At 40.8% G+C, this 25,029-nt stretch overlaps 1 protein-coding gene across 2 annotated transcripts in view; it reads right to left on the bottom strand.

Annotated features, from left to right (window-relative positions):
• Positions 1-423: 423 nt before the first annotated feature.
• The window catches only part of bmpr1bb (bone morphogenetic protein receptor, type IBb), a 50,463-nt gene continuing 25,857 nt past the window's right edge, over positions 424-25,029 (bottom strand). For both annotated transcript variants that reach the window (XM_041059325.1, XM_041059326.1), the window contains 11 exons: positions 16,517-16,828; positions 6,681-6,840; positions 5,793-5,895; positions 5,358-5,460; positions 3,867-3,963; positions 3,635-3,779; positions 3,008-3,200; positions 2,438-2,735; positions 2,145-2,320; positions 1,926-2,056; positions 424-1,471 (listed from right to left, as the gene is read on the bottom strand). In XM_041059325.1, coding sequence (XP_040915259.1) covers positions 1,346-1,471; positions 1,926-2,056; positions 2,145-2,320; positions 2,438-2,735; positions 3,008-3,200; positions 3,635-3,779; positions 3,867-3,963; positions 5,358-5,460; positions 5,793-5,895; positions 6,681-6,840; positions 16,517-16,601 — 1,617 coding nt within the window. In that variant the 5' untranslated portion in view covers positions 16,602-16,828 and the 3' untranslated portion in view covers positions 424-1,345. The remainder of the gene's footprint in view (positions 1,472-1,925; positions 2,057-2,144; positions 2,321-2,437; positions 2,736-3,007; positions 3,201-3,634; positions 3,780-3,866; positions 3,964-5,357; positions 5,461-5,792; positions 5,896-6,680; positions 6,841-16,516; positions 16,829-25,029) is intronic.

The following is a 25,029-nucleotide window of genomic DNA, read 5'->3' as shown; positions in this document are numbered from 1 at the left end:
AATTTCACCGCTGACTCCACCCAATGTCCAGTTGCAGTTACAGCAGCACACAAACAACAGCAGCGGCTTACTGACGGAGCTGGTCTGTCCATGCAATGTCGGACTTTTTAAACAGAAAAATTAGACTAAATAAAATTGTAGCCTAGTATTCCCGCAATAAACGGATTCTAAGAGCACAAAACAAACTGCAACAGCGTTCCTAACATTAGTGACAAATTTACTTACTGAAAAAAATGCAACACAGACTCCACCGCTGTTTTTTTTAGGCTGTAAAGTTGGCCATTTTAACATGGGGGTCAATGGAGAATTGCTCACTTCTGGAGCCAGTCCCCAGCGGCAGCTGAGGAACTGCAGCTTTCTGAACGCGGAAGTGATCCTCACTGCTGAAACCTACAACTCCCCCCTGGTCTAAAACGAGTTAAAAAAAACCAAAACAAAACAATTTGGAAGTTACAGCTATACTACACAATACTGAAGGTGCTTTGAGATGTTTCTCAATAAAAGAGAAGTTGAGTAAGTCAGGTGACTGTTTTTTAAATGGTGCAATATGTTTATGGCGTATTTTGGATTACTATTCAAACGGAAACTCAGTAATTGATTGGTAATCTAATCGAGACCTCAATAATCATAATCAAATCAGGAAACTGGACCGATTAACCACCCCTATTATATAGAAAAATTCAGTTTCTGCTAGAAATGTTTTTCATTAATTTAGTCTTAATTTGCCTTGCTTTGCAATAATAATAATAATAATAATAATAATAATAATAATAATAATAACATCTTTGAGGTCACTGGGCATGAACTAGACATTTCTTTGGATGGATGACAGCCACTATGGATGGAATTGAAAGTGAACTGAAAGACAGTTTACAGCATGCAGTGACTGAGTCAAACAAAACAAAACATGAAGGCAGCTGTGACGGTACAAAAAACTGCACATGGAATACTGCTTTATGGCTTTAGAAGGGCAGAGCAGGAGCTTCCTCTGTGTTGAACTGATCAGAGGGATTTTGGTCCTCTCCTGCAAAGGTCCCTGTCCGCCTGTCCATTTGGACAGTCTGGACCTGACAACTACTCAGCTTTCACAGAAAGCACAACCTGAACACTTGATCTGAGGCAGAGGTGACTCAGACAATGGGAGGTCAGATCTCCCGACATAATAAATCTTTTGCCTCTCATTTTTCTCGCTCCCTGTTGGCCATCATGTCCATCGCTCATCCTCCCTGTCAGTTTCCATTGTCCTATCATTCACCGTCTCTTTCATATTGGCCAGTGTAAGTGGCGCTGTGCCAGTGGCAGTGACAAGTCTCTAGATGATGAGAGCATCTCTCTTGACTCTCTGTCACATTTTGATGTCTTGGGACTCTAACATCTTCGCCAGGGTCTTCTTCACCCTCAGGGCTGTGAGGCGAGAGGCTGGGTTGTGAGCCCAGCACTCTGACATTAGTTTTCCCATCTGTCGTAGACACTGAAGACACATAAAAATATATCAATATTATAACTTCAATGTTTAAAATGTGCTATTAAAAAAGAAATATATGTACCGCCCTTGCAAGTAGTGATAAGTTATTAATAATGAATAGTAATAAGCCATTTTTACCTGCTATATACCTGTCATTCCTGCGGCAGGTATATAGCCTCCAACATAACTTGATTGCCTTTTTTATCTTTAATTCATCAGGAGGGCCCCTCCAATGGATGTTCGACCATTTAAGTGAATTTATTAACATTTGGCTTTTTCTCATGTGAGAAACCCGTGATCCATGACTCACTGACTTTCAACCCCATGTGTTATTCATCTATAAAACTTTATATTAAGTTGTTAATCAACCGTTAAAGCAGTATTTTAGTAACAACATTTTAAGTCTTAAAAATATCCACTGTTAGAGAGTGGCATCAAAAAACATTTTGACCTTGTTTACCTCATCACTGCTCCAACGATTTGCAAATGAAGGTCTTTGTTTCTTAATGCAGACCACTTCTCTCATGTCCTCATAGGAAGGATCGGTGGGCACAAGGTCGTGATAGGGCAGCTGATACTCCTCCACAATGCCTGTAGGAAAAATACATAATGTGTGGGTATCAGTAGGATCATTAAAAATCTTAATTATTAATAAGACTTTTAGGAGTTTTTCCCTGACCTCCAGAAATGCAACGCCGTGACATCTCCCAAACAATGAGGCCAAAACTATACATGTCAGCCATTATAAAAGACTGGAAATAGCTCCTGTTCAGGGTCTCATCCAAGACTTCAGGCGGCATGTAGCGCTTTGTACCAACACGTAGGTTGGGAGGGATATCCACTTCATTAGTGTCACTGAGACAAGAAGAAAGGACAGAAAAGGGTTAAACATCTGCATGGTTCGGTAAATGTCTGAGATACTCTTAAGATTTATTAAAAGGAGCGTTCAAAAGTCCAAAATTCATGCTGCACCTATTAAACTTGACAGCCAGCCCCAGGTCTGCTATACAGCAGGATCCATTCTTTTTAACCAGGATGTTTTTACTCTTCAGGTCTCTGTGTGCGATGGCTGGTTTGCCCTGTGTACCATAGATCTCAGTGTGCAGGTGACAGAGGCCTGATATGGAGGAATAGGCCAGTTTCAGCAGAGACTTGACATCTAAGGTGTTGGATTTGAGGTAGTCATATAAGGATCCATTCTCGTGGTAGTCTGTGATCAGGTAGAGCTGAGTCCACGAACCAGTTCCTTTAATGTCGGCTGCTATGAATCCTGAGGGTTAGAGAGTGTGGATGACAGGACTGAGAAATGCACAAGCATATAAATAATAACACACATGGTTTTGGTCACTTTTGGGATCATTTCATTTCATTTCTCTCAGTCCCTGAAGGTTTTCCCTAAACTAACCCAGAGAGTGAAAACATTTTAGCTTGTGTAAAACGGAACCACTTTTCACTTTGATTATTTTTTCCAGTGCACTCTTTACAGATACACACACATATGAACACACCTGTCAGTACTTATTTTTGTGAATTTTCCCTTACCGAGTATGTTGTCATGCCTCATCAGGAAGGTCTGATAAATTTCAGTCTCTCTGAACCAGCTCTCTTCCTCTGTGGTGAAGAAGACTTTGACGGCCACTCTTTCCCCTCTCCATTTGCCCATCCAGACCTCTCCGTATCGCCCTTTTCCGATCTGCTTAACCATCTGAATCTGCTTGGCGATGGTTCGTTGCACCTGGCAACAAATAATTGAAAAAAAATCTGTGTTTTAAATCTTAATATAATTGAAGATAATTGGAACATTTTGATCAGCTCTCTTTTTGTTATTAGTTGTGCTACCATGGAAGGTAGCTAAAATTAAGATTTTGTGTTATATTTTGTTACTGCTTTGCAAAATTATGTGTGAATAGTTTTAATGTAATATAGTGGTGTAGTTTCTAATCTAATGCAGAGAGGTTTTTGCCTGCTGGCTCCTTCTATTTATATAATTTACATAAAGCAATATATGGTATAATTATAACTGAAAAAATATTAATAGTACTAGTCTGAAACTGATTTCAACAATCTTATCCAGCCCTAGTTGAAAGTATGAGACATCGGACTAATTTATTATTGTTATGTGGACTGGGCTGAAGGCGTTGAGACAGATGTGCACTGCTCTTTTCTTACCAGTAGAGGGAGTCCTGACCCAGAGCCAGACCCGATGCTCCGGGAATGCTCTATCAGGTCCTTCAGAGACTCCCCAGGGGGGATGTAGGTCTCATCCTGCTCCAGATCGATACTGTAGTGTGGCTGTGACTCCTGGCGCTTATATCTGTCACAGAGAAGTGATACAATGTTAAGCCAACATCAGGAATGTGTGAATTTGTTGATAGTTTCATGTTATCTTCAAATTTCTCACCTGAAGTAGCAAAAGACGAGGATGAGGCCAAGGATGATGCTGCAGACTGTGACTGAAATGAAGAGAGCCATGTACTGGATACTGCTGTCCACATAATCTAAAAAAATGGGAAGATATAAAAATATCAATTACTGTCATTTTGATCATTTTATCATTTCTAAACGTGAATAATCCTGATCTGAGCGAGAAGGAAAGTCAGAGGAATCAGAAGTGATGAATAGATGGTGACAGTCATTTGTTCACTGTTATCAGCACCAACATCTTTCTAATTTTCACTGGCAGGGACAAGCTCCTTTTCCCCTTCCTCCTTCCACCCGTGCTTTGCACCCCTCCCACCTCTCCCAGCGTGTGATCGATCACATCCCCTTCCTGAATCCCACGTATCAGGTGTCACACTGACGTTGCTACAGAAACCCCTGAGGCCTAAAGCAGCTCTGGGGCTCTAGCATTTCTGTCGTGCTCCTGTCAGTCAGACACATGAACACTGGGGATACTTCATGGTGTGCACAGAACCACACACAAGGTGGGAAGGACGTATCTTATGAACTCCCGGATGCTCACTGAGTTAAACTATAATTCCAATTTTAGCAAAATTTTTGCAGGAGAACAAAATATTTACTACCAAAACTGTCGGTAAATATCCATCATAGTTCACTGTCTGACTTTCTGGTTCAACATTGACAGTACAACAGTTCTTTCTGCAGCTGTGTACAGGTTTACTGTATAATGAGGAATTATTACCAACATTTTAGGGGCACTCACTTTAAGCTACCCCTAAAAGAAGTTGCTTTTATAATTTGGCTAAACTACTGACTGGTTTAAAACCTGTCTGATCATCTTACCACTTGTTTCTTTCCCTGTCAGACTCCGTTGCAGCAGTGTTGCCATGTTCTCAGATCTCAGTGATTACTTTGGCGAGTACAGTGTTATCATAGCTAACAGAAATGATGGCCAAAACTGTGAAAATAAAACCCAAGTTGAAGAAAATCACCTCTCCAACTGACTTGACGAATCAGTCTGCTTGAAGGTCATAACAAAGTGTGTGAGGCTGTGTAAAAATGGTGTGTGTGACAGATAGAGACTGGGAATGAGAGAGAGAGAGAGAGAGAATGTGTGTGTGCTGGTGTGTTGCAGAGTGACAGATGGACAGATATCTCACATCAGTACTGATGCAAGAAACTCAAGCAGGCCCTGGGGAGAGGCTGTCCTTTTCATTAGAGGGTGAGAGAACAAGCCAAGCCTGCAGGCTCTGTTTCACCTGCCCCTCTCTATCTCTTTCTCTCTCTCTCTCTCCCCCTTTTGCCCCACAGAGCAGCATGTGCCACTTCGCTCCAGCACCACACTGTGGTTTGTAACAGTTTAAACTGTCACTACCCATCATCACCCAGGATTGCCTGAATGAGCCCGTTCTAAAAGCCACTCACGCTTTAAAGTGGGGGCCTGGAGTTCAGTGTGTAAAAACCTGCGTGAACAAATGTGTGTGTGTCTTACCTGACGTCACGAGCGGAGGAAGAGTGGGATGCAAGTCTCTGTTGCAATAGTCCTGATCTGTGCAACACTCGAGAGCTCTCCTGGAACGCGCATTCCCTGTGTCCTGTCACACACACACACACAGACGTAAACCCCATGCATTTCTACACACTAATGAAGACACACGAGTAACGAATATTTACAGCCACACTTATTCCCCATGAGAACATTTTACAATTTACCAAAGGTTTTTCCATTGTGTGTAAAGACAGCAGGCTGGACAAGTCTGATTTAGACAGATCTCATAAAAGAGATGCACTGAGTCAAGGAAAGCTCATAAAGACTTAACAATGGCTCATGAAGGAGGACACACAAATACCGGCATGGGCAAGTTTTCATCCAGAAAGCAACAACACAAACACACACACATAGTAACAAACACACTATGTGACTTACTCTGCACTGGAACTCAGAACCAGCCAGTCCTAAGCAACCTGCAGTGAGTACAGCCACACCGCCCTCCTCCTCCTCCACCATGGTGAAGCAGTAACCATCAGTCCTACCAAAACACACACATTTAATTCATCACTATATGTGTTGGGGTTCAAGAACTGAAACAAAACCATTTTGCCAGACAGATTACAGATTAGAATGATTTTAATGAATCAATGTATAACTTGGAAATGGATCCAGACATTGCTGCAATGATTAATCTATGAATGGATTAGTCAGGTGACAAAAAACTGACAACCATTTTTTGAATGGATTAATCATTTCAGTCATTTATGAAGCAAAATCTTAAACATTCACTGATTTCAAATTTACAAGTGTTAAGATTTTTTTTCTGTTTTTTCAATCGTTCCATATCAGATATTTGGGGACTTTTTTTCAGGTGAAAAGTAATTTAAGGATGTCACCATGGGGTCTATGAAACTGCGGTGAACATTCAGATTTTTTTCTTTTTACATTTTATATTGAAAAAGCTGTTAAATCCTTCTAACAATGACTTTCAAGCATTTTTTTTTAAAACAATAACATACTTCACATATTTAGAATATGCACTAGCATGTCTGTACCATTGAACACATTTTTGTACTGTATGCACTTTGAATATAAATCTCTTCAGTGCAAATGGCTCAGCTAATGCACATACTGATAAACTGTGTCTGAAAGAGGCTTGAGGGCTTTCCTTAAAGGATGTAGCTAAAGTAAACATTCGTGTTTCCCATCAGGTAATTAGAGGTCTCTCTGACAAATGATTTGGATGAATATTTGTATTGTCTTTTAATAGCCTTGATACACAGAGTTATTTTTATTGTGATATTTTTATGTGCATCACCATACATGCAAGTGTTGTTGACAGAGTCTTCAGGGCAGTGGTGGTAGCAATGGCACCAAAGCATGTTCTGAGCTGAAACTGTGACTGTGCTGCTGCTCTCCTCCGCCCTTCGCTCCGATCCCCCCTTCCATCCGTTCTTCAGCAGCATGGTGTCCAACATGTTGGCTGTGTGGAGAGAGAGAGTGAAAGTGTCTGGGTTTAGCACCAGGGCAGACCAAAAACATCTGGACTTAAGTACACACACCTCAGGAAAATTAAAGACGGAATAAATCAAAAGCTCCGAACATTTCTGCTAATTTGAATGGCTCGTTTGAATTACGTATAAAAAAAAATGCATCAGTTGTGCCTGCCTTGGCACTGTTACCATGGCAATGCAGTCTACAGAAAGTGTGAATATGTGGTGCTGAAAGCAACCCTGCTGTCCTGGACTGGACTCAATGTACCTGCATGAAGTCTGGAACCAGAATAACACTACTCACCAGAAAGAAGTCTTTGTGCAATGTGTGCATGTGAGTTTGTGTGGGTGTGTGTGTGTTTGCCTGTCTGCCTGCCTGCAAGTGCCACTGTATTTAGAGCGAGTGTGCAGTGTTTTTCAAGAAGTGTGTATGAGTGTGCAGTACATTTCTACGACATTCAAAATCTATTTACCACGTTTGCCACAGATACAAAACTTTCAGAGGCTGAGTTTTCTAATATTCTTTGTTTATTACTGTTGTACAGTAAACTAAAAACTTGAATTAGTCTGTAATTAGATTGTATACTGTGTATAATGTCTTTAAAAATATTCTAACATATGTATAAAAACATAAAAAGCAGAGGGCTACTGTAACTTGCTAATAATCATTGCTCCTATCCACTATCTGAACAACAGCAATGATTTCCATCCCTCCCATCTCCAAATGACATAAGACAGGTGACAGACATTACTTATTTTGTTGTCAGAACTGCTAATTAAGCAAATTAAGGGTACATAGGTTACTACCAACCAGATATATGTGAGTCTTTTGTATTTATCTTCTGAGAGGAGAACATTTCCAGCAGGCAGAAAATGCTGTTAACTACTGTACCAAAATATACACAACTGGTCCAGGCCAAGTGTAGTGATACAGTACAGGAATATTCACATAAACCAGGAGTAGGATAAATGCTGTAGCTTGTGCTCATCCTTGAAAGTGTGAACTTTTGCAGCTGCCACTGAACACTGAAGAAATACAAGGCTGTGATTTAAACAAAAAAGGAAATCTGTTCGGAGTTATATAGCCAGGAGTAATGTGACGTCAGTGTAACTATTGAATCAAATGTCGATTATGAGGGAGAAACTAGGGAGGCAAGTTAGAGTGAAAATAACCAACACAGTCCAAAAATCTGTGAATAGCCAAAATAAAGATTAGGATTGCTTTCTGGATGAAACGACTAGGATTTTTGATTCAGAAGACACCAAGTGAGCTAATATCCCCAAAGATAGATTTCATAACCACTGATTTGGGCATTTAAATATTTTTAATAATCTGTTACAACATAGGAGTAATTTACTTTCCATTTGTACTGCATTAATAATGTTGTTGACAACAATAAGAATGTTAACTTATTTCCTTTGAATCTGATTTGTATGTAGCTCTACCTTTTATAGTACAGTGCTACCTTTAAGTAACTGAGGGTGTATACTTTTTACCAGTGGAGAATAAAACCAGTTCTGACAGCAGCTCGTCCCTGAAGACCTCTGTGGTCAGAGAGCTGAACAGTGTTGTGCCACATGAGATAGATGTCTTCCTCTCACTTTCTCTGATTCTCTCTTTCGCTCTCTCTTTCTTTCCTCTTCTGCTGTCTTTATTACAACATCAACTGCAGATTTTAAAGAACACAGAGAGCCCAAGCCAGTCGGTTATTCATTTACACTGAAAATTCTCAGTTCATTTGCATGACAGTGAAGATTAAAGACATTAAAGGATACACATTCACGTATTAGGTCCCATCCAAATAAATCCAAGAAAAGCTTCCTTCCACTGTGGATGGGTTTGGGTTTCAATATAACAGCTATAAGTAGATTTAAGCAGTCTGCAAAAACCTGAAAGCCAACCAGCTATTGAAAAGGGACATGAGTAATACTCCAGAGGAGCATGCGATTAAAAAGTGTGAATCAGAGTGTGGTACAGAATAAACACACTGACTGTTCTCTAAATGGTACTATGTGTTCCTCCAACCTAATCTGTTAATGTTTCTGTCAGAGGGGAAGTTTGTGGAGGTGTTCTGATCCTCCCTCACTGTGGCCTTGGTCTGTCTATCACATCTGCTCTGCAAGTGTGCATAAAAAAAAAGAAAGAAAAACACAAGACAGGAATGTTTCATGAATTTGTCAGTCTTTCAGATACACTCTGTTCATATCAGCTCTGTTTTACTTAAATTTTTATAAAGGCGGATAAGTGAGTACAGAAGACAGCTGCTGGTCACCTCAGACAGAAGTGTAACAGACAGGCTGATGTCAGAAACAGAAAAACCTGCTTTGGAGTAGACAGTGGGAGAAGGCAGAGTGTATAATCTACAGCCTTGAGGAGATATCACTAAAAACTTTGATGATCAAGAGCTATCGCTTGTAAAACTAAAATCAGCCAGAGGTACTGCTCAGTTAGAAGTTCACAGCAGGGAGCAGTGTCCCCTTTTCCGATTAATACTACACTCTTCTTATTTTAACAAATTTTGTATGCAACAATAAAAATGCAAAGTGGCAGAGGTAGCAATGACATAAATGATTTTGTCCAAGTGTGTAACTATTAAAAAAGGTTGGTAGATGAATTGTGCTCTGAAGGTGCAGTTTTTGGTAATTTCTCTTGGACTTTGGTAAGAAAGTCAATACTGTGCTGTTATCAAAGAGGGGATTGTGTGTGGAGAGAGTTTGTCATGCTTGGTATAAGCGCAGGTTTACTACAGAGTCACCGTGTGTTCAACAGACTATTAAAGAGGCTATAGGATGTAAAGTCAGCAGGAGTCTTGAGAGAGAGAGGCCATCTTTGTTGAACTTAGTATAAGTTCTACTAACAGAGCATTTTTTTCTTAACTACGACAGCACAGGTAAGAAGAAAAATCCTATAAAAGTATAAAGCTAACTAATTTAATTGGTTTCTAATACTGTGAAGATGCCCCTGGAATAAAAAAGGCTCCACACATAACTTAATAGATTTGGGGATGTAAGATAAAATATCTGTTTATTGTTATTAATACACCACACTAGTTGACTGTTTATCACACACAAATATACTGTTGCACACTTTGCTTTTCCTTTGTCTTACACACACACACACACACACACACACACACACACACACACACACACACACAACAAACAGACTTGCTGTGTCAGCTACGGGGCACACTCAAGGTCACCCCGAAATCTGATCTGCATCCCCCACACATTCCACAGGCTGCTCCTCAACCTAGACACACACACACACTGAGAATCAGTCACACTGAGACAACATTATACACACATACACACACTTTAAGCAACTAAAAGTTACAATCAGAGAATTCCTCGGGCTGAGAACTGTCACACAATCACAGCCTGTCACTATCAGTGGTGCATCTTTGGACACTTCCACGCTGGCTTTAGCTTTTCCACTCGTATCTGCATTAGTGACGACACTTCATCTGCTACTTTTGTGACTGTGTTTCTCATCTCTTCATTTCCGAGGGCTGTGGCTGAACACTATCAGTCTGGTTTCCTCCCTACTTGCTTTCAGTGGAAGTTTTTCCCATGGTGACAGATGCAGCATGACTGTGGACTTTGTCAGTTGTATTATGATATTTATGACAAATGGGAATTTAACTGGCATGAAATTCCCACATCAAATCCATGTTTATTCAACAACTCTATTCTGTTATTTAGTATATTTTCAATGCTGCATTCTCTCATATCTTTTTTCTTTGTTTGCCTATTCTCAAATCAAACCAGTTTTCATGGGAGTTTTCTCCTGCAGATCTAAGGTTGGCGTTGTCTGTCACTTTCTTATTAATTGTAAAATACTGTTTTTTTTACATATATTTAATTAATAATTTACATTTTTTTAAGGTGACATGCACAGCACACACTACTGGATAAAGTAAGCTTCAACATTTCATTGACCTAGAAACTCAAGAGAGAGAGAGAGATAAGTATTAAGTATTAGGCTTAACTGTGTTTTCACAGTGAAAAGTCTGACAGATGATTATTATTACCACAAATAATTGATAGCATTTGACTATTTCTTATCAGTTCAGGAGCACTAATGAGGTAGATAAATGGTTGCTGAGGCCTAAATCAAGGTACACATAGCTGGATGATAAGTATAGCAGTATAGCAGTATAGTAGGTATGACACAAAAGCAACAGCAAAAGTTCAAAAAGTAGAATGCAACAAAGGGGGGGAATGTCTTCTCTTAATCTCCAGATTTTATTCCTGGTAAATATTCATATTTTCCACAGCTCCTCTGGATTTGTTCTGTGCACTAGAGATAGAGGTATGCGATGCCACCCTTACATAGAACTAAAGTTGCAGTTCACTGGAGAGACGTAGGCAATCAATAAAAATATTGTTATAATAATGGGTTTTATTCTTCCATCAGGGGATAACTGGAAATCAATGCTAGATAGAATTACTGATGTTACCAGTAATGAGATTAGAGAAAAATGTTGACAGGGGAATTTAATTTCTATGAAACTGCATTTCTATGAAAAAACAGTGTTCCAATTAACAGCACTGTTTCACAAGACCCGAATTCACAGGTCTACAGGCATTTAATCTGTGAGATGAGACCTTCAGTTGGACTGTTCATCACGAGCAGAGAGGAGGACATGAGAGAAAAGAGAGCTAAGTTTCTCCAGGTGGCCATGATAAATCACCTCCTCAAAGGAGACATCTTCCCCCGTGTCTCCAGAGTGCACTCTGACCTCGAGGGGGTCACAACCAACCTGCAAAGGGGCCATACATCGTCCTCCAACCTACCACCCCACCCTTATCCCTCTTAACCCCCTACAGGCTTCAAAGGCCTCTGCCACACGAGCCACTCACACATGTGCACATATTGTACACGCACACACACAAGAACGTGTCTGAGGAGCACATTCCTTGCCCTCCCCTCTATCTCCACTGCTACACCCACATCAGATCATCTGTTTCTACCGCACAGCTTCCAGCAACCTGTTCTGTGTTTACCGGCCGTGACCAGACTGCCCTTCCGGAGGAATGAGATGGTCACTTTGAGGCTCCTTCCGCCAGCAGCAATCACGCCACAACAAATTTATGGAGGGAAACCTGTCTGCCATAGCCCCACATTGTTCTCCAATTCCACCCTCAGAAAACAAGTTCTACCATCAGACTGGTTGCACAGAGAAAACTTCACACAGGGGTGTGAATTCAGCAGAGAGCTGCTATATCCACAACAAAATACTCAAATACAGACAGACGCATACACAGACAGACAGAGACAACCTGACTTTGGCTACATATCAATAAATGCCAAGGACAGAGAGACACAGGCAAACACTTCAATCATGGAAGCCTGCAAATGTATAAGTGATCATGAATATGAAAGGGTAAGAAAATTTCTCAGAGAAATTAACATGTGAGCTCATGTTAACACGTGAGAACATGAGATTCAGCTCTGTATAAAAGTGTCATTGAAAGAAGCATGTAGAGCTGGACAATTTTCTGCACCTTTAATTTTTGCAGACAGTGCACATAAACTCACACACACACACACACATATAGACTGATAGACACACACGCATAGACTGATAGACACAGAACAGGTGTAGAAGCTGGCATGTTATGAAACCAAGGCTTTGTAGTGACCCCCGTCTGTGTGCCATGTGTTTGCCTCTCATTCCAACAAACTATCTCAATCCATCCTTATTTATTCCTACTCCTTTGCACTTCAAGATATATTTTCTTAACGCTGTCTATCCACAATGCCCTTCAATGCATCTCACTGCTCGCCTATCTATCCATGTGGTCTGGACTTACTGGAAAAAAGCCACAAGCCACTGACTAATGCTGGGCTCCATTACAGACATATTGAGAGACTACAGCCATAGCACCACCACAATATGTCACTTTACCCCACAATATTACTAATGCCAAAAAAAAAATGGGTAGGAGATTCTGTTTTTACTCAAGGTTATTCAGTGTCTCTATGACTTTGTCTTTAAAGAATTCTGCACTTGACCCAAGGCTTAAATTGCAGAAGAAAAATTTTGGCATCTTTCTTTCAAGCAAAGGATTAAATAAGAAGATCAATACCACTCTCAAATCAGTACAGTAAATATCAGCAGCAGCTACCACCACATCTTAAGCTCACTAACTAACAAGTTAGGTACTGGTAGGCAGATTTGTTGTTTGTTGTTGTTTCCACTCTTTATGCTAAGATAAGTTAGCTGGCTGTTGGTTGTAGCTTCATATCCACTATACAGATATGAGGGTGGCATCAATCTTCTCATCTACAGTAACTCTCAACAAGGAAGTTAATAAGTGTGTTTGAACTTTTGCTTTAAATTTCACTATTGATAATCTTGGATTTCCTGCACTACATTTTGAAGCTGCATGTTTTCAGAGCTGAAGGACATTTGAACTCTGGTAGTCCCTTTAGTACTCCCTCTGAACTCACAAAAAGTAGTCTTAAGCTTCCAAATCTCATAAGGCAGATATACTCATGTGGTGCACATGAACAACTATTACACAAACACACATAAACACACACACAGAGCCTATGCTCCCATGCCTGACCGCTGGAGCAGCACATCTGCCCGGGGATCAAATTCTGTGTGGGGGAACCGTATCCACATCCTGACAGGAAGCAGTGCACAGAAGGCTGGAGGAGCCTGGTCCTGTCGAGGACCAACTGCTGCTGTTTTGTACTGCTGGACCGCTACGCCACTCTAGACTCTGACCTTATTCTACAACACTCAGCTCCAAACAGATGTCTTCCAAAGAGCGTTCACTATAGTCAATGTTATCCAACACTTTAAGTATATTCTTGCAAACTGGAAACGTTTTGTAAATATAGTTACATAGATTTCATTCACTAGTAATCATACAGTTAAATCTGATTTATATGCCAGTGTTAGTCACATCAACCAACTATGAGGACCCCAAAAAGGCCCCATGTCCTTTTAAAGCCATGGAGGCTGAACAATTTGAAGCTGGTGATAAAGGCACAACTAATAACCCCCCTGAGTGCTCCTACAGAGACACGCTGACATTTTCAGGTATTTGAAGATTGCTGTGAATGAGAACACCACACACTACTTGGTAAAACATCCCCTCAGAGAGTTTTGTTGATTATACATTTGTGTCTACAAGACCAGAGAATCTCTTTAGGGGTGTAAAGTGAACATGTTGGTCTTCTGAGTTTTTTCAATTTGTGAGTAAGCATGTCTCATGGCTCATGTGACATCTCACATTCTCACATGATCTCAGAGGTTTTGTTCATTTGAAGTGGATATCAGTGTATCAAGTGATGAACCACTGTGTACAATTGTTTCTCCTTGACTGGTAGCAGCTACGGCACAGACACATTGGGTCTGTTCAGCGGTTTTGTGTTACAAATATGGGACATTGTGAAACCAAGATGTTGATGGAGGAAATGAGCCAAAACCAATATATTATTTTGTAAAATGTATCCATCATACCAGTTTTAATTCTCTCACAACAGCACTCAGTTCTTTGTATTTCCACTGGGGTGCCACTGGAAGAACAGGGCTAGGGTTCATCCACTCTCTGTGAACCTCACCAGCCTAAAGAAACAGGTGGCAAATTGACCATGCTACTTAGATTTATGGGCAACCTCCCACATGTTTTACTCATTTGGGCGACCTTTAAAAGATCAGATCACAGAGGAAACAGAAAAAGCAACTGGTCGTTGAAGTATCGGTGTAAGAAAGAGGACTGAAGGAGTGAAACTGAGGAAGTCCAAAAATGCTTAGGTTTAGTATGAAATCTCTCCAAGAGGGTCACAGCCTCTCTTCACCTCCTATTTATCAGTCTGCAGTGACAGCAATGAGCTGACACTTTGCCTCTTGTCGGTTTATAGTCAGACTGTTGGAAGAGTACATCCCTTATACCAGTGTGGCTTCTGACCCTCAGACTCACTGGACTAATATTGGATGAGAAATTAAACACCTAGCTCTGTCTGCACAGATAAGTGCTCTTCTTCTTCTCTGAAGAAACATTCATCAGCGGCTGAGGTATTTCACGACCAACTGTGAAAGTTACAGCTAGCTCTGAATCACTCAGGCAGTAAGGGATTTTACAGCTGGTCTTTATTTTTGACACAATTTCAGTAAAGATTTTTTTTTTTGTGAAAGGATTAAAATCCAAATCAGTTGGTGTTTCAATGTGAAGCTAATCATATTTACTTGGCTTTATTATAATCACATCACCTTTTGGGCTAACGTTTTTACATTTTTACTGTACAAGGGGGAAAAAAAACACACACATACACACACACACACACACAAACACACTGACGAATCTCCATCCAATGAGCACTGCAAACATATTCACGACATACATGTACACACTATTATACACTATGAGAACATTTGAACAAAAGAGTACCAAGCAGAGGACATTGAGAGGATAAATAGAGCATAAACAGGTTGCTAAGTTAAAGAACTGAAACACCATCACTCATTTTAAGGAAAATCCAGTCACCCCTAAGAGTCATATGCTGAAATTTTCCAGACTATCTATTAATGACAATATTTATAAACACACACTCACTGGTTGAGAGTGTTTGTGCAACCAGATGATGGTTTTTACAGCTTGACACCAAACTGTGTTCTTAAGAAGTGCTTGACAACTGAGTATTTCTGCTCAGGTCAGTCCTGTTCATATAAACCTTTAAAAGTAGGGACGTAATGAATGATTATTTTCACTATCGATTAATCTGTAATTCAGTTTTTCATGAGCTGTTTGGTCTGTAAAATGTCAGAATTGTGAAAAATTGTTCAATCAACAGTTCAATACACAAAGACATTCTGTCTGGTATCACGTAAGACAAAGAAATGACTTAAACTATTATGAAAGTAATAATAGAATAGAAACAATAGAAGAATTTATGAAGAAATAGTTAGTATTTTAATGTGTTTACATAAAAAAATGAAATGACCAAATCATAGTTATACCAATACTCCTACTGATAAACTACATCTTTCCCCTCTTCCTGATCAGGAACAGAACAAATGCACAAGTGTCATTTTCTTGAGGCCCCGGAGCCCATCGACCCTCCCCGCCTGTCACAACCTTACAGGGCACCGTGACACTGTTGGCATTCATCGTAAAAGACAACTGGCTGTCCTGTTCAAACAATTCAAAACATGAAGAGAGGGGTTGGGGGGGAGTTGGGAAGGGAGAGGACGGAGCAGATAAATGCACACCCGTTCTCATGGTTGCCCCTGTGGAGATCATAATGGCTTTTGCTCATCATAAATACCACAAGATAAAAAATAGACAGATAACCTCACAGCTTGCATGATCAACCTGTCACCTCGTAATACCAACAATAAAATGTGAAAACACACCTCTGACTTCAAGAAAAATAAAATGCATTTACCAGTTTCCCAACTCAAAGCATAAATATAGGTACTTGAGAAGCAAATATGTACAAATTTTTAAAAATAATTAAATCTTTCAATTTGCTTCATGCAGCTTTATATTATAGAGTTTGGCCAATATGTGACAAACTAAAAACAATCACATGAAGGCCTCAGCCTCATCAGGCTCACAGTGACTTGAAGCGCAAAAACAATGGGGACAGCGGAAGCATCAAAAGACACAGTAGTAAGAGCTGGTGTCCAGCACTGTACTCACCATCAGACCCACGGCTCAGTGATGCCAGTCCAGTCACCAGGAGAACAGCGTGCCAGGTCCACTCCTGAGGCAACACCACCACCATCACGCCAGCACCGGGCCGCCTATTTCAAATCCCTGATGTGCTGCCACAACGAACACGCCCGTGCAAAGCGGCAAAGGTGTGAGACTGAGTTTTTATATCCTTCTGAGAAAGAGCGCCGGTGCTCTTTCTGCACAAGTGTTTCTCTGTGAGTGACTGCCACTCTGCCTCTCGGGAACTTCAGCACAGCACACAGCCGCCCTGAAGCCTCCAGCACTACTCCACACTGCCTGGGAGAGACGGACAGAAAGAGAAGAAGGGGGGAAAAGAGTGGGGAGGAGGGTGTTACTTAGTTGCTCTCTCACTGTGCTATTTGTCCAGCCCTTCCTATGACCGGTTCACTACAGAGGGAACAGCTGAGTATATCTGAATCCACACACGGCCTCACTCTCTTTCACATACACACACACATTACAGATTCTCACATCACTCATACATAGAGAAGAGAGCAGAATCGAAGGGGGCAACAGTGGGTGAACCAGGACCATGGATGTGAGCAGGGGTTGAATGAGGTGTCAAAGGCAGCAGTGAAAGCATTATGAACTATTGCCACAGTAACACAAACAACACAGCATGCCAAGAGGGACACGGAAACTACAGTAAGATCTAAAGAGAATGCATTTAAAGAGGACATGTACATATACTCTGACAAAACCATCTGGTATCAAATCCTGGAAGGCAGAGCAAGTCCTACCGCAGAATTTTTTTGATGCACTGAAACAAGAACCTAGAACAAAACGGCTGTTTGTAGGTGGTATGAGTGGGTCGGTACAGGTTATCTACCCTGGTCCAGCAACACTTGCTACAGCATGTTAAGCCAGACATTCATTATGTTCCTCTCAGTTGCAGGATAATGCCATTTTCCACAACAATATACAACACAAAAACAAAAAATTTGGGAAAGTGGAAAAAACAAAGTGAGAGTTCAATAGTGCAACATATTTAAAGGGATAAAGTCTACATGCTAGAATTCACCGAAAAGATAAAAGTAAGGCTGAAACTAACTGCCCTCCTCAAAACTAGAATAAGTCCTTGACTTCAACCCATCATCTGTCCCACAGTTTAAAAGAAAACAAAAAAGAGACACAATCCACGATAAACACAGAAAAAGTAAAAAAATTATCTGAAAAGTGTCATTGACGTAGTGTGTATGGAACTACAGCTACAGACACAGGTGTTGCGTGAATGGCAAATACTGGCCATTAATCTGAAACCAGGAGTCTGGTATTAAAATTCAGACATAGGCTGAATCTGGTCCAGTTCCTCATGTGAGCCTGTGTGTGAAAGGGGTGAAAACACAAGCACTTGTAGAGCTACAACAGGGATCAGGCCATCACACGTCAGGTGATTAGAGGTGATTAGAGCTCACACCTCCAGGCACCACCACAACTTTGCAACTTCACACTAATCCAACACACACAGACACACATGCAAACATGCAATACCAGAAAAGAAAAAAAATGATAACAATAGGGACACATTCCAATGGTGAAAGATTTATGTGGGTTACAAGTTAAGAGGATTAACTGAGCTATTAGACAGATTACATCAAATCTACTAGAGCACCTACACAAATCATAAACATCTCAGAGATGGCTGAATTTCCACAATCACACATGTAAGATCCTTGTCAGACAGAGAAAGAGTTTCCTTGAAGGAAAAGGCATTTATCCATTCCAAATGGCTGAAGGGAAGCAAAGAGGGGGGAAAAAAGTCCCAGTGGCGTTAAAGCAGTGATGGAGGAGGGCAAAACAACAACAGCCAAATGGGCTTCTCCACCCCACACCTGTCCCCTCTTAAAATCTGACTGGGTGGGAACACCAGCTCCCAGAAGCCACTTCTCTCCTACAGTGCTCCACTAGCCCTATAGCTGTCACTCCTCATTTGTGCAGCACTGTGTATTACATGTGATAAGTCAGCCTATTCTGGAGCACGAGTGCATGGGGAGCAATGTGAATGGGTCAGTGCACCTCACACACCCTTCTGTGCTCCATCAAACGCCCAGCATGGAGCCTCCCTGTATTCTCAGACAGCCTACTCAGCTCACAGGAATGGGGGGTCCAGGGGAGTGAGCAGCTCTGTAGGTGGGGGTCACTCCACCACATAAAGGGGTTGAAAGTGGGGTAGACTGGTTGGAAGACTTGCTTTGAGTGGAATTAACTCTTCACTTCCCTTCCCTTTTTCTTTCCTTCCCCCTCAGCTAGAATTGAAACTGCAGAATCCATCTGTCATCACACACATAGTTACAGGATGATTAATACTGCCGGGGAAATCGTTCTGTCAGCACCTCGATCGTTCTGTAAAACCACAATGTTTGTTGCAACTGGAAACAGTCAAATTAGACATGCAAGCACCACAATACAACCAGAGCACTCCACCAGTTTTATACATTAAGGTATAGTTTACTCATCATGGGGAGTACTAAACTTGTGAAAACAGAGGTTTAATTTCTTATGTGGCTTTGGAGGGGGCTTTCTTAAGTCTATAATAATAACCCTGATTAGGTCATCTGGGTTATTTGGGCTTGGGCTTGAAGACTTGAAGCTCGTCCAATGCTAAGGACAAAAAGTCAGGATTATGTGAGAATTATTTGCCGCTTTGATTTTAACTAGTATTTGAAATTTTGACTTCTTCAAAGCTCCCAGCTCTGTAACAAGTATCAAACTAAATGTCTGTAATTATTAAAGACATCCAGGAAATGATTCTTTGCTATGTGAAAGACTGCTAGCCAACGTTTGGCATAGTGGCCACAGTCAGAATTGCAGGTCACATGATGTCCACTGGTCCAAAATGACTTATGCACAAGGATTACCACATCAGCAGTATCACAAAGAATGATTATTTCCCTGTGTCACAAACATTGACCACTGAAATGACTCTGTGTTCTCAGAATTCAGGCCATTAGGTCCAATAAAAATGAAAAAGTCCCAGAAGGCCGTATTTTGTAAACAGTTTTCATGCTGTTCATTTGAAGTTAGCGGGAAGTCACCCGGCTCAGCTACAGAGGGACATGAATAAAAATGGTTTATGGGCCAAAAAAAACACAGGAAGCCTGAGGAAGTCTGACAATTTTTTTCAGCACATGGGCCCAGTGAGACTCTAAGAATTAGAATGAATGGAGGGCCATCTTGGAACATGGCATCCAGTTTTCTTTCCATGGTTTCACCTCTGTAACTTTCTCCACAGGACTGAAAAGATGCACCTTAGCCAACCTGACTGCATCTCATCCATTTTGTCATTATTTACACTATAAGATGTGATCACAAAGCCTTTCTTGACAATACTCTATAACATTAGCAAAATAAATGGCGGAGGATCAAGATCAAACTGAGGTTTTTCCTGTAAATGGCATATATACTTGCTGCAGATGCCAAATAAGAACAAGGACTCAACATCGCTCCACTTTTTTCATTTTTGAAAAAATTCAGGTACAGTAAATGACTGTAAAATCCTCCTTTAAGTGCAGAGACAGAACTGGTATACAGTTTGATCTGTATTCACAGATCACTGAAACTGTCCTGAATTGACTTTGGCATTTGTAAGCGTGTGTAGACCCTCTTCTGGAGGAGGAGGAGGAGCTGTGCACTGCAGAAACAATGTACATTAGAGAGAGTGTACAGTATACTGCCTCTCCTCTTTGAATAAAATGTGCAAAATACATTTTACTCTGCGTAACAAACAGAAATTTCTGTGCTCTTTATGTTCCTCTGCAAACCAAGTACCTCTCCACTTGTCATGATGGCACATGTAATGGTAGACTTTTTGCTGGTACATCCATGGTGCTCTGCTTCTGGCTTTGACCTGTTGGCACAGTGGGTGTTACGTTAGGGTTAGGGAGAGGGGAGACTGAGAGAGTGGTGCGTGGGGAGTTATTTAGCTGTGAGATTATTTTCGATTTGTTTTGCAGACTCTGTATCCCCCACACTCTGCTCTCCAGCAGTCAGGGATCAATTAATACAGCTTGATTGTTTGTAATAGTCTGTCTCCATTTCATACGGCAAACATTTTCTTATGAAATAGAGACCTTACATTAATACTGGCAACAGTGTTACAGTGCACCATGAAAATGAGCCTCGTTTTTTATTTCAGAAAAGGACTTTAAAGGAGTAAATACACCTTTCATCACACAGTAAGAGGAAAGGGGTGGATGTCTGTGAAAAATCACCGCTAACCTGTGAAACAAAAAGCCATGGCAGAACGCAGATGATGAAATTACTGCGGGCAGAGATGGAATGCGTATCATGAGCGATGTTCCAGCCGGGGCCAAGCTGACCCTCAGCTCTGTGAAATTAGGAGGATTTTCAGCAGATCAGGGTTAAAACTGCTGTCATAGAATACTCGAAAGCAGTTGATTACCGTGGCAACACAGCTGTCCTGCCCAAATGGTCCAACTGGTGTGCAAGAGCTGAGAATGAGCGACACCGCCTTCATCATGAGGCAAAACAAACACATGCTTTCTCTCTTCACAGAGTTGGAACAACCAACTAATAACTAACAAACAATTACACATTAAAGTTTGCACCACGGAGCAGAACTAGCGCTGCAACTTTTATTTGATTACTGTTATCATGAGTTTGTCAGATAAATGGATTAATAATTTAGGCTTATGAGCTGTCAGAAAATTCCCATCTCAATTTCCAAAAGCCTGAGATGTCATCTTCAGGTTGTTTATTTTTTTCCCCAAACAGTCCCCAACAGTCGAACAGAATCTCATTATAATTATTTTAGGAACACAATGGAAAAGGAGTATGAAAGAGCCTCATCAACACTGAAGAATGAAGCTTACTTACTGGCAAGTATGTGTCCATCTAAATCTAGACACCAGTGTTCACACATCAGACAATATCTATATCCACCAATGTTGTATATAATGGCAGTGTATCGTGAGATCCCTGCAGATCCCCAGCAGAGTCTCAGCTCTCAAGGAAAAGAAAGACCCTGATGAATATTCAAGATTCATACAATAGTAGGGCCAAGTCGCTGTGCTGAGATTGATGCTTTGAAGTCCCAAAGAATGCTGAGGGGGAAGAAAAACGTCATTCATAAGGAGTGAAAAGGCTGTCACAGCAAGATTCTCCCTCCTTCCCCTCCCTTTGTCTGTCACGCTGTCTCATTCTCTCACTCGGTCAGTCTCACTGTCTTTCTCTTTCACAATGTGACGACGCAGTGAGATATTGAAAAGCACCGAAACGCAATCATTTTTTTCCTCTCTCTTGGTTTTATCATTTTCTTCTCCAGTTAAATTGGCTAATAACATGAAACAAGTGGAAAAATGTAGGAAAACAAGGCAGGCTATCAATTTTGGAGAATTACGTTAGCCTATGTTTGCACTCAAAAACTCACAAGGGATTTAAATTCCTCGTTTTAAGTTTCAAACAGAAAATGAAGTGCTCCCATAAGAATATATCCTGTTTCACTGTTTAATTCCGGATCTGGCCTGTCTGATGGAAGAAAGTAACGCCTGTAAACTCATAACTGTGTTCCAGTCAACAAGCCGAGAGCATGATGTATCACACTTGAATTTACAGCGTTCAGACATGCATAGAGATGCACAGTGTGCAGGTAATAATTAAATTTGTGGCTCCCTCACAGTTTCTGTTAGACGACTGTCTGTGTCAGGTCGTAAATGTCAAAACTTTTGTGACACTCATAAACATTTCACTTAACACTGCTTCTAGCCAGTTCAGTTTCTTCATAACTAAACTAAACCGAAGATGTAGAGCAGTAATTTGACACACAGTATTTCATAACCCATGGGTGTATAAAGCATACATTTTTAAACCCACAGTAAGTTCATATTACACAAATAAAATCTTCAGTCATAATATACAGGTAATTCTATATCACAATATCATAAAATATGTTTTATAAAAATGCTATTGAGGCCTGTAAAATAACTCAATTATGTCTCTTTTTGCTTAACAATCAACAATCAAGGTACTTCACCACACTGATACAAAAATCAAGTAAATGAAATAATGTGATATTAAAGGGGACATACTGTCTATCGCAGTATAAAATATAGAAAATCTCTCTCACTTCACAAATATCTATCTTCTCATAATCATCCTGCACTAGCTCCCTGCTGCAAAATGGATTCAATTAAAACTCCTTCTCCTGATTTACAAAGTCCATCATCACCCACCAGTTAGGGAGGAGGCCTCCTGTCCTGTCAAACCAGGACCAAGCGCTGGACCTGGTGTGACATTGCCCTCTCCATTGTCAAGCCCTAAATCTGCTCTTGAGGGGTTAAATGAATGAATCCCCCCTCAACAAACATAGTACACTGACATTAAATCTTAGTTAAATCTAAAATGCCAAAAATATAGAACATGAAGTAGAGGTAGGGGTGGCTGAGGGTAATATCAGCAGAGTAATAGAACTGTCAGGTTATTATTGTCATGCCGTACACCCTTGTGAATAGTGAATGATTAGGACGATACTAGTCACCTGTTAGCCACACAGCCTGTGAATGAGCCATTAACTGTAAAGCATGAAGCAGAACAGCTTTGAGTATCTAGAAACACACACACACTCTCGACCACATATATACACACCTCCAGCATCCTACTATCCAACCAGTTAAACCAGTACAATTGGAAGCTTGAACTTACCTTGCTAGGATTTTCTGGGCAAGACAGTACGCCATAGGCTTACTACAGTTCACGGTGTATGTGGTAATACTGTAAGTTGGCAAACTCTGCTGTAGTAAACTGTCAAAAGAAACTGGTGTCTCCAGCCATTACGGTTATAAAACTTTAAAAATTACAGAACATTACACTACAAACATAGATTTTTTTTTTTTTTTTTACATCATCCTGTTCTGCTGTATCAAGTTCAGTGAATCACCCTAAAATGATTTTTTTTCTTTTTATTCTGCAGCTGTGGTACATCCTAACACAAAAGTTTAAGCTAAAATTTCATGTTAGCTGCAAAGAACCTGATCAGATTTCCTCATAAAAAATCTACTTTTTACCCGCTGATGTAGCTTCTTCACGAGAACCTTATCAAATCACTTGGTGGGACAAAAATGTTGTAATCTCTTTATATTTGACTACTAACACTGAAGCTGACTGAAAGGCTGTGATTACAACAATGCACAAGGCCCTTTCTGTGGACCAACTGGTGACTGCACCTAAAACGCACCTGTGGCTCAGATTTCACACATGGGCACAGTGGTTACAAAACAGCCACACAACTTTACAGATGTAAAGAAGTGTCTGTCTGGCTCTGAAGGTGCTGTTAAGAAATTGCCCTGTGATTTTCCACGGTTGGGTCAACAACACGGACTGGCCAAGAACAGTGGAATGAAATCCTTCCCCTCTCTCTCCCTCTGTCTCTCTCTCTGTCTCTTTACCACTGAAGGTCACTGGGCCAGGTCTTGCTGAATCTCTACTGAGTAAGCCTCCTTGTTTTTGTCAGCAGGACTGGCTGCCAGTGAGCCATACTTCAGTTAATTCCCCTCACAGCTCTGTTCCCATTCATTTTCTGGCCACTTGATCACTCTGCTCTGGCATCTTACATAATAGCATGTGCTCACATTGCAGACATGCACCAACCAAAGGCAACATTTTGTTGAAATAACACTGTGCAGCAGTGTGTAAACCTATAATTAATCATTCTGACCTGTTAGGATTGACAAAACGTTTCGAAGGAGAAAAAGCATGTAAGCAACATTTTACAGATTTGGCATAACATTGGTCAATATGCAATGCATTGGCCTACAATGCAACACACTGCTGCATGATGACAGCTTTTTCAGTAGCTCACTGCATTGATTAACATTTAGAGAAAGAATTGCACAGAAAATCAATTTAGATGCAGGCAAAGTGCTCAGTCACAGAGGACAAAGATTGACAATAAAACAGTCAACAATACAATTTAGCCAAGCTGTTGTTTGAATTTCAAACCAGCTACAGCAGCTTGGTGAATCAGAAATTCTGCTAAATAAAGATTACACTTTGTCACTTCTTAGTAAAAGGGGGGAGGGGGAGGCGCTCTCAATTCAAAGTGAAAAATTAGAGGAGATTTTCTTAACACGGCCTTTGTGCAGCAGGAATTGGGAAACCGAGGCTCTTCTTGCCAAGTCAACCAGGAGCATTTAATGAAGGGATTGTTGCTGAGTGTCTGCTGGGCTGCGTCGGGTGCACACTGCAAACCAAAGGGTCTAATTAAGGGGTTCCTCTGACGGTCAGACAAAGCAGACAGCAGGGGTCAAGATGCTGGCCCACAAACTGGCTGTGACCCTCACACCTGCCTGGTTGCATTATACTGCAACTTGTCTGCACAAAGTGGACATGCTCACACTGACACATCATTACTGAACTGGTACCTTACCACACACACACTGACACAGAAACAGGGGAAGATAACAAAAGAGACAAGTGGACCTATAGACGTGATCACATCAGAATGTGCAGTGATACCCATT

The sequence above is a fragment of the Toxotes jaculatrix genome, chromosome 16 (genome assembly GCF_017976425.1).
Source record: "Toxotes jaculatrix isolate fToxJac2 chromosome 16, fToxJac2.pri, whole genome shotgun sequence".
NCBI lineage: Eukaryota > Metazoa > Chordata > Actinopteri > Toxotidae > Toxotes > Toxotes jaculatrix.
This window is presented reverse-complemented; position numbering and strand designations above follow the sequence as displayed.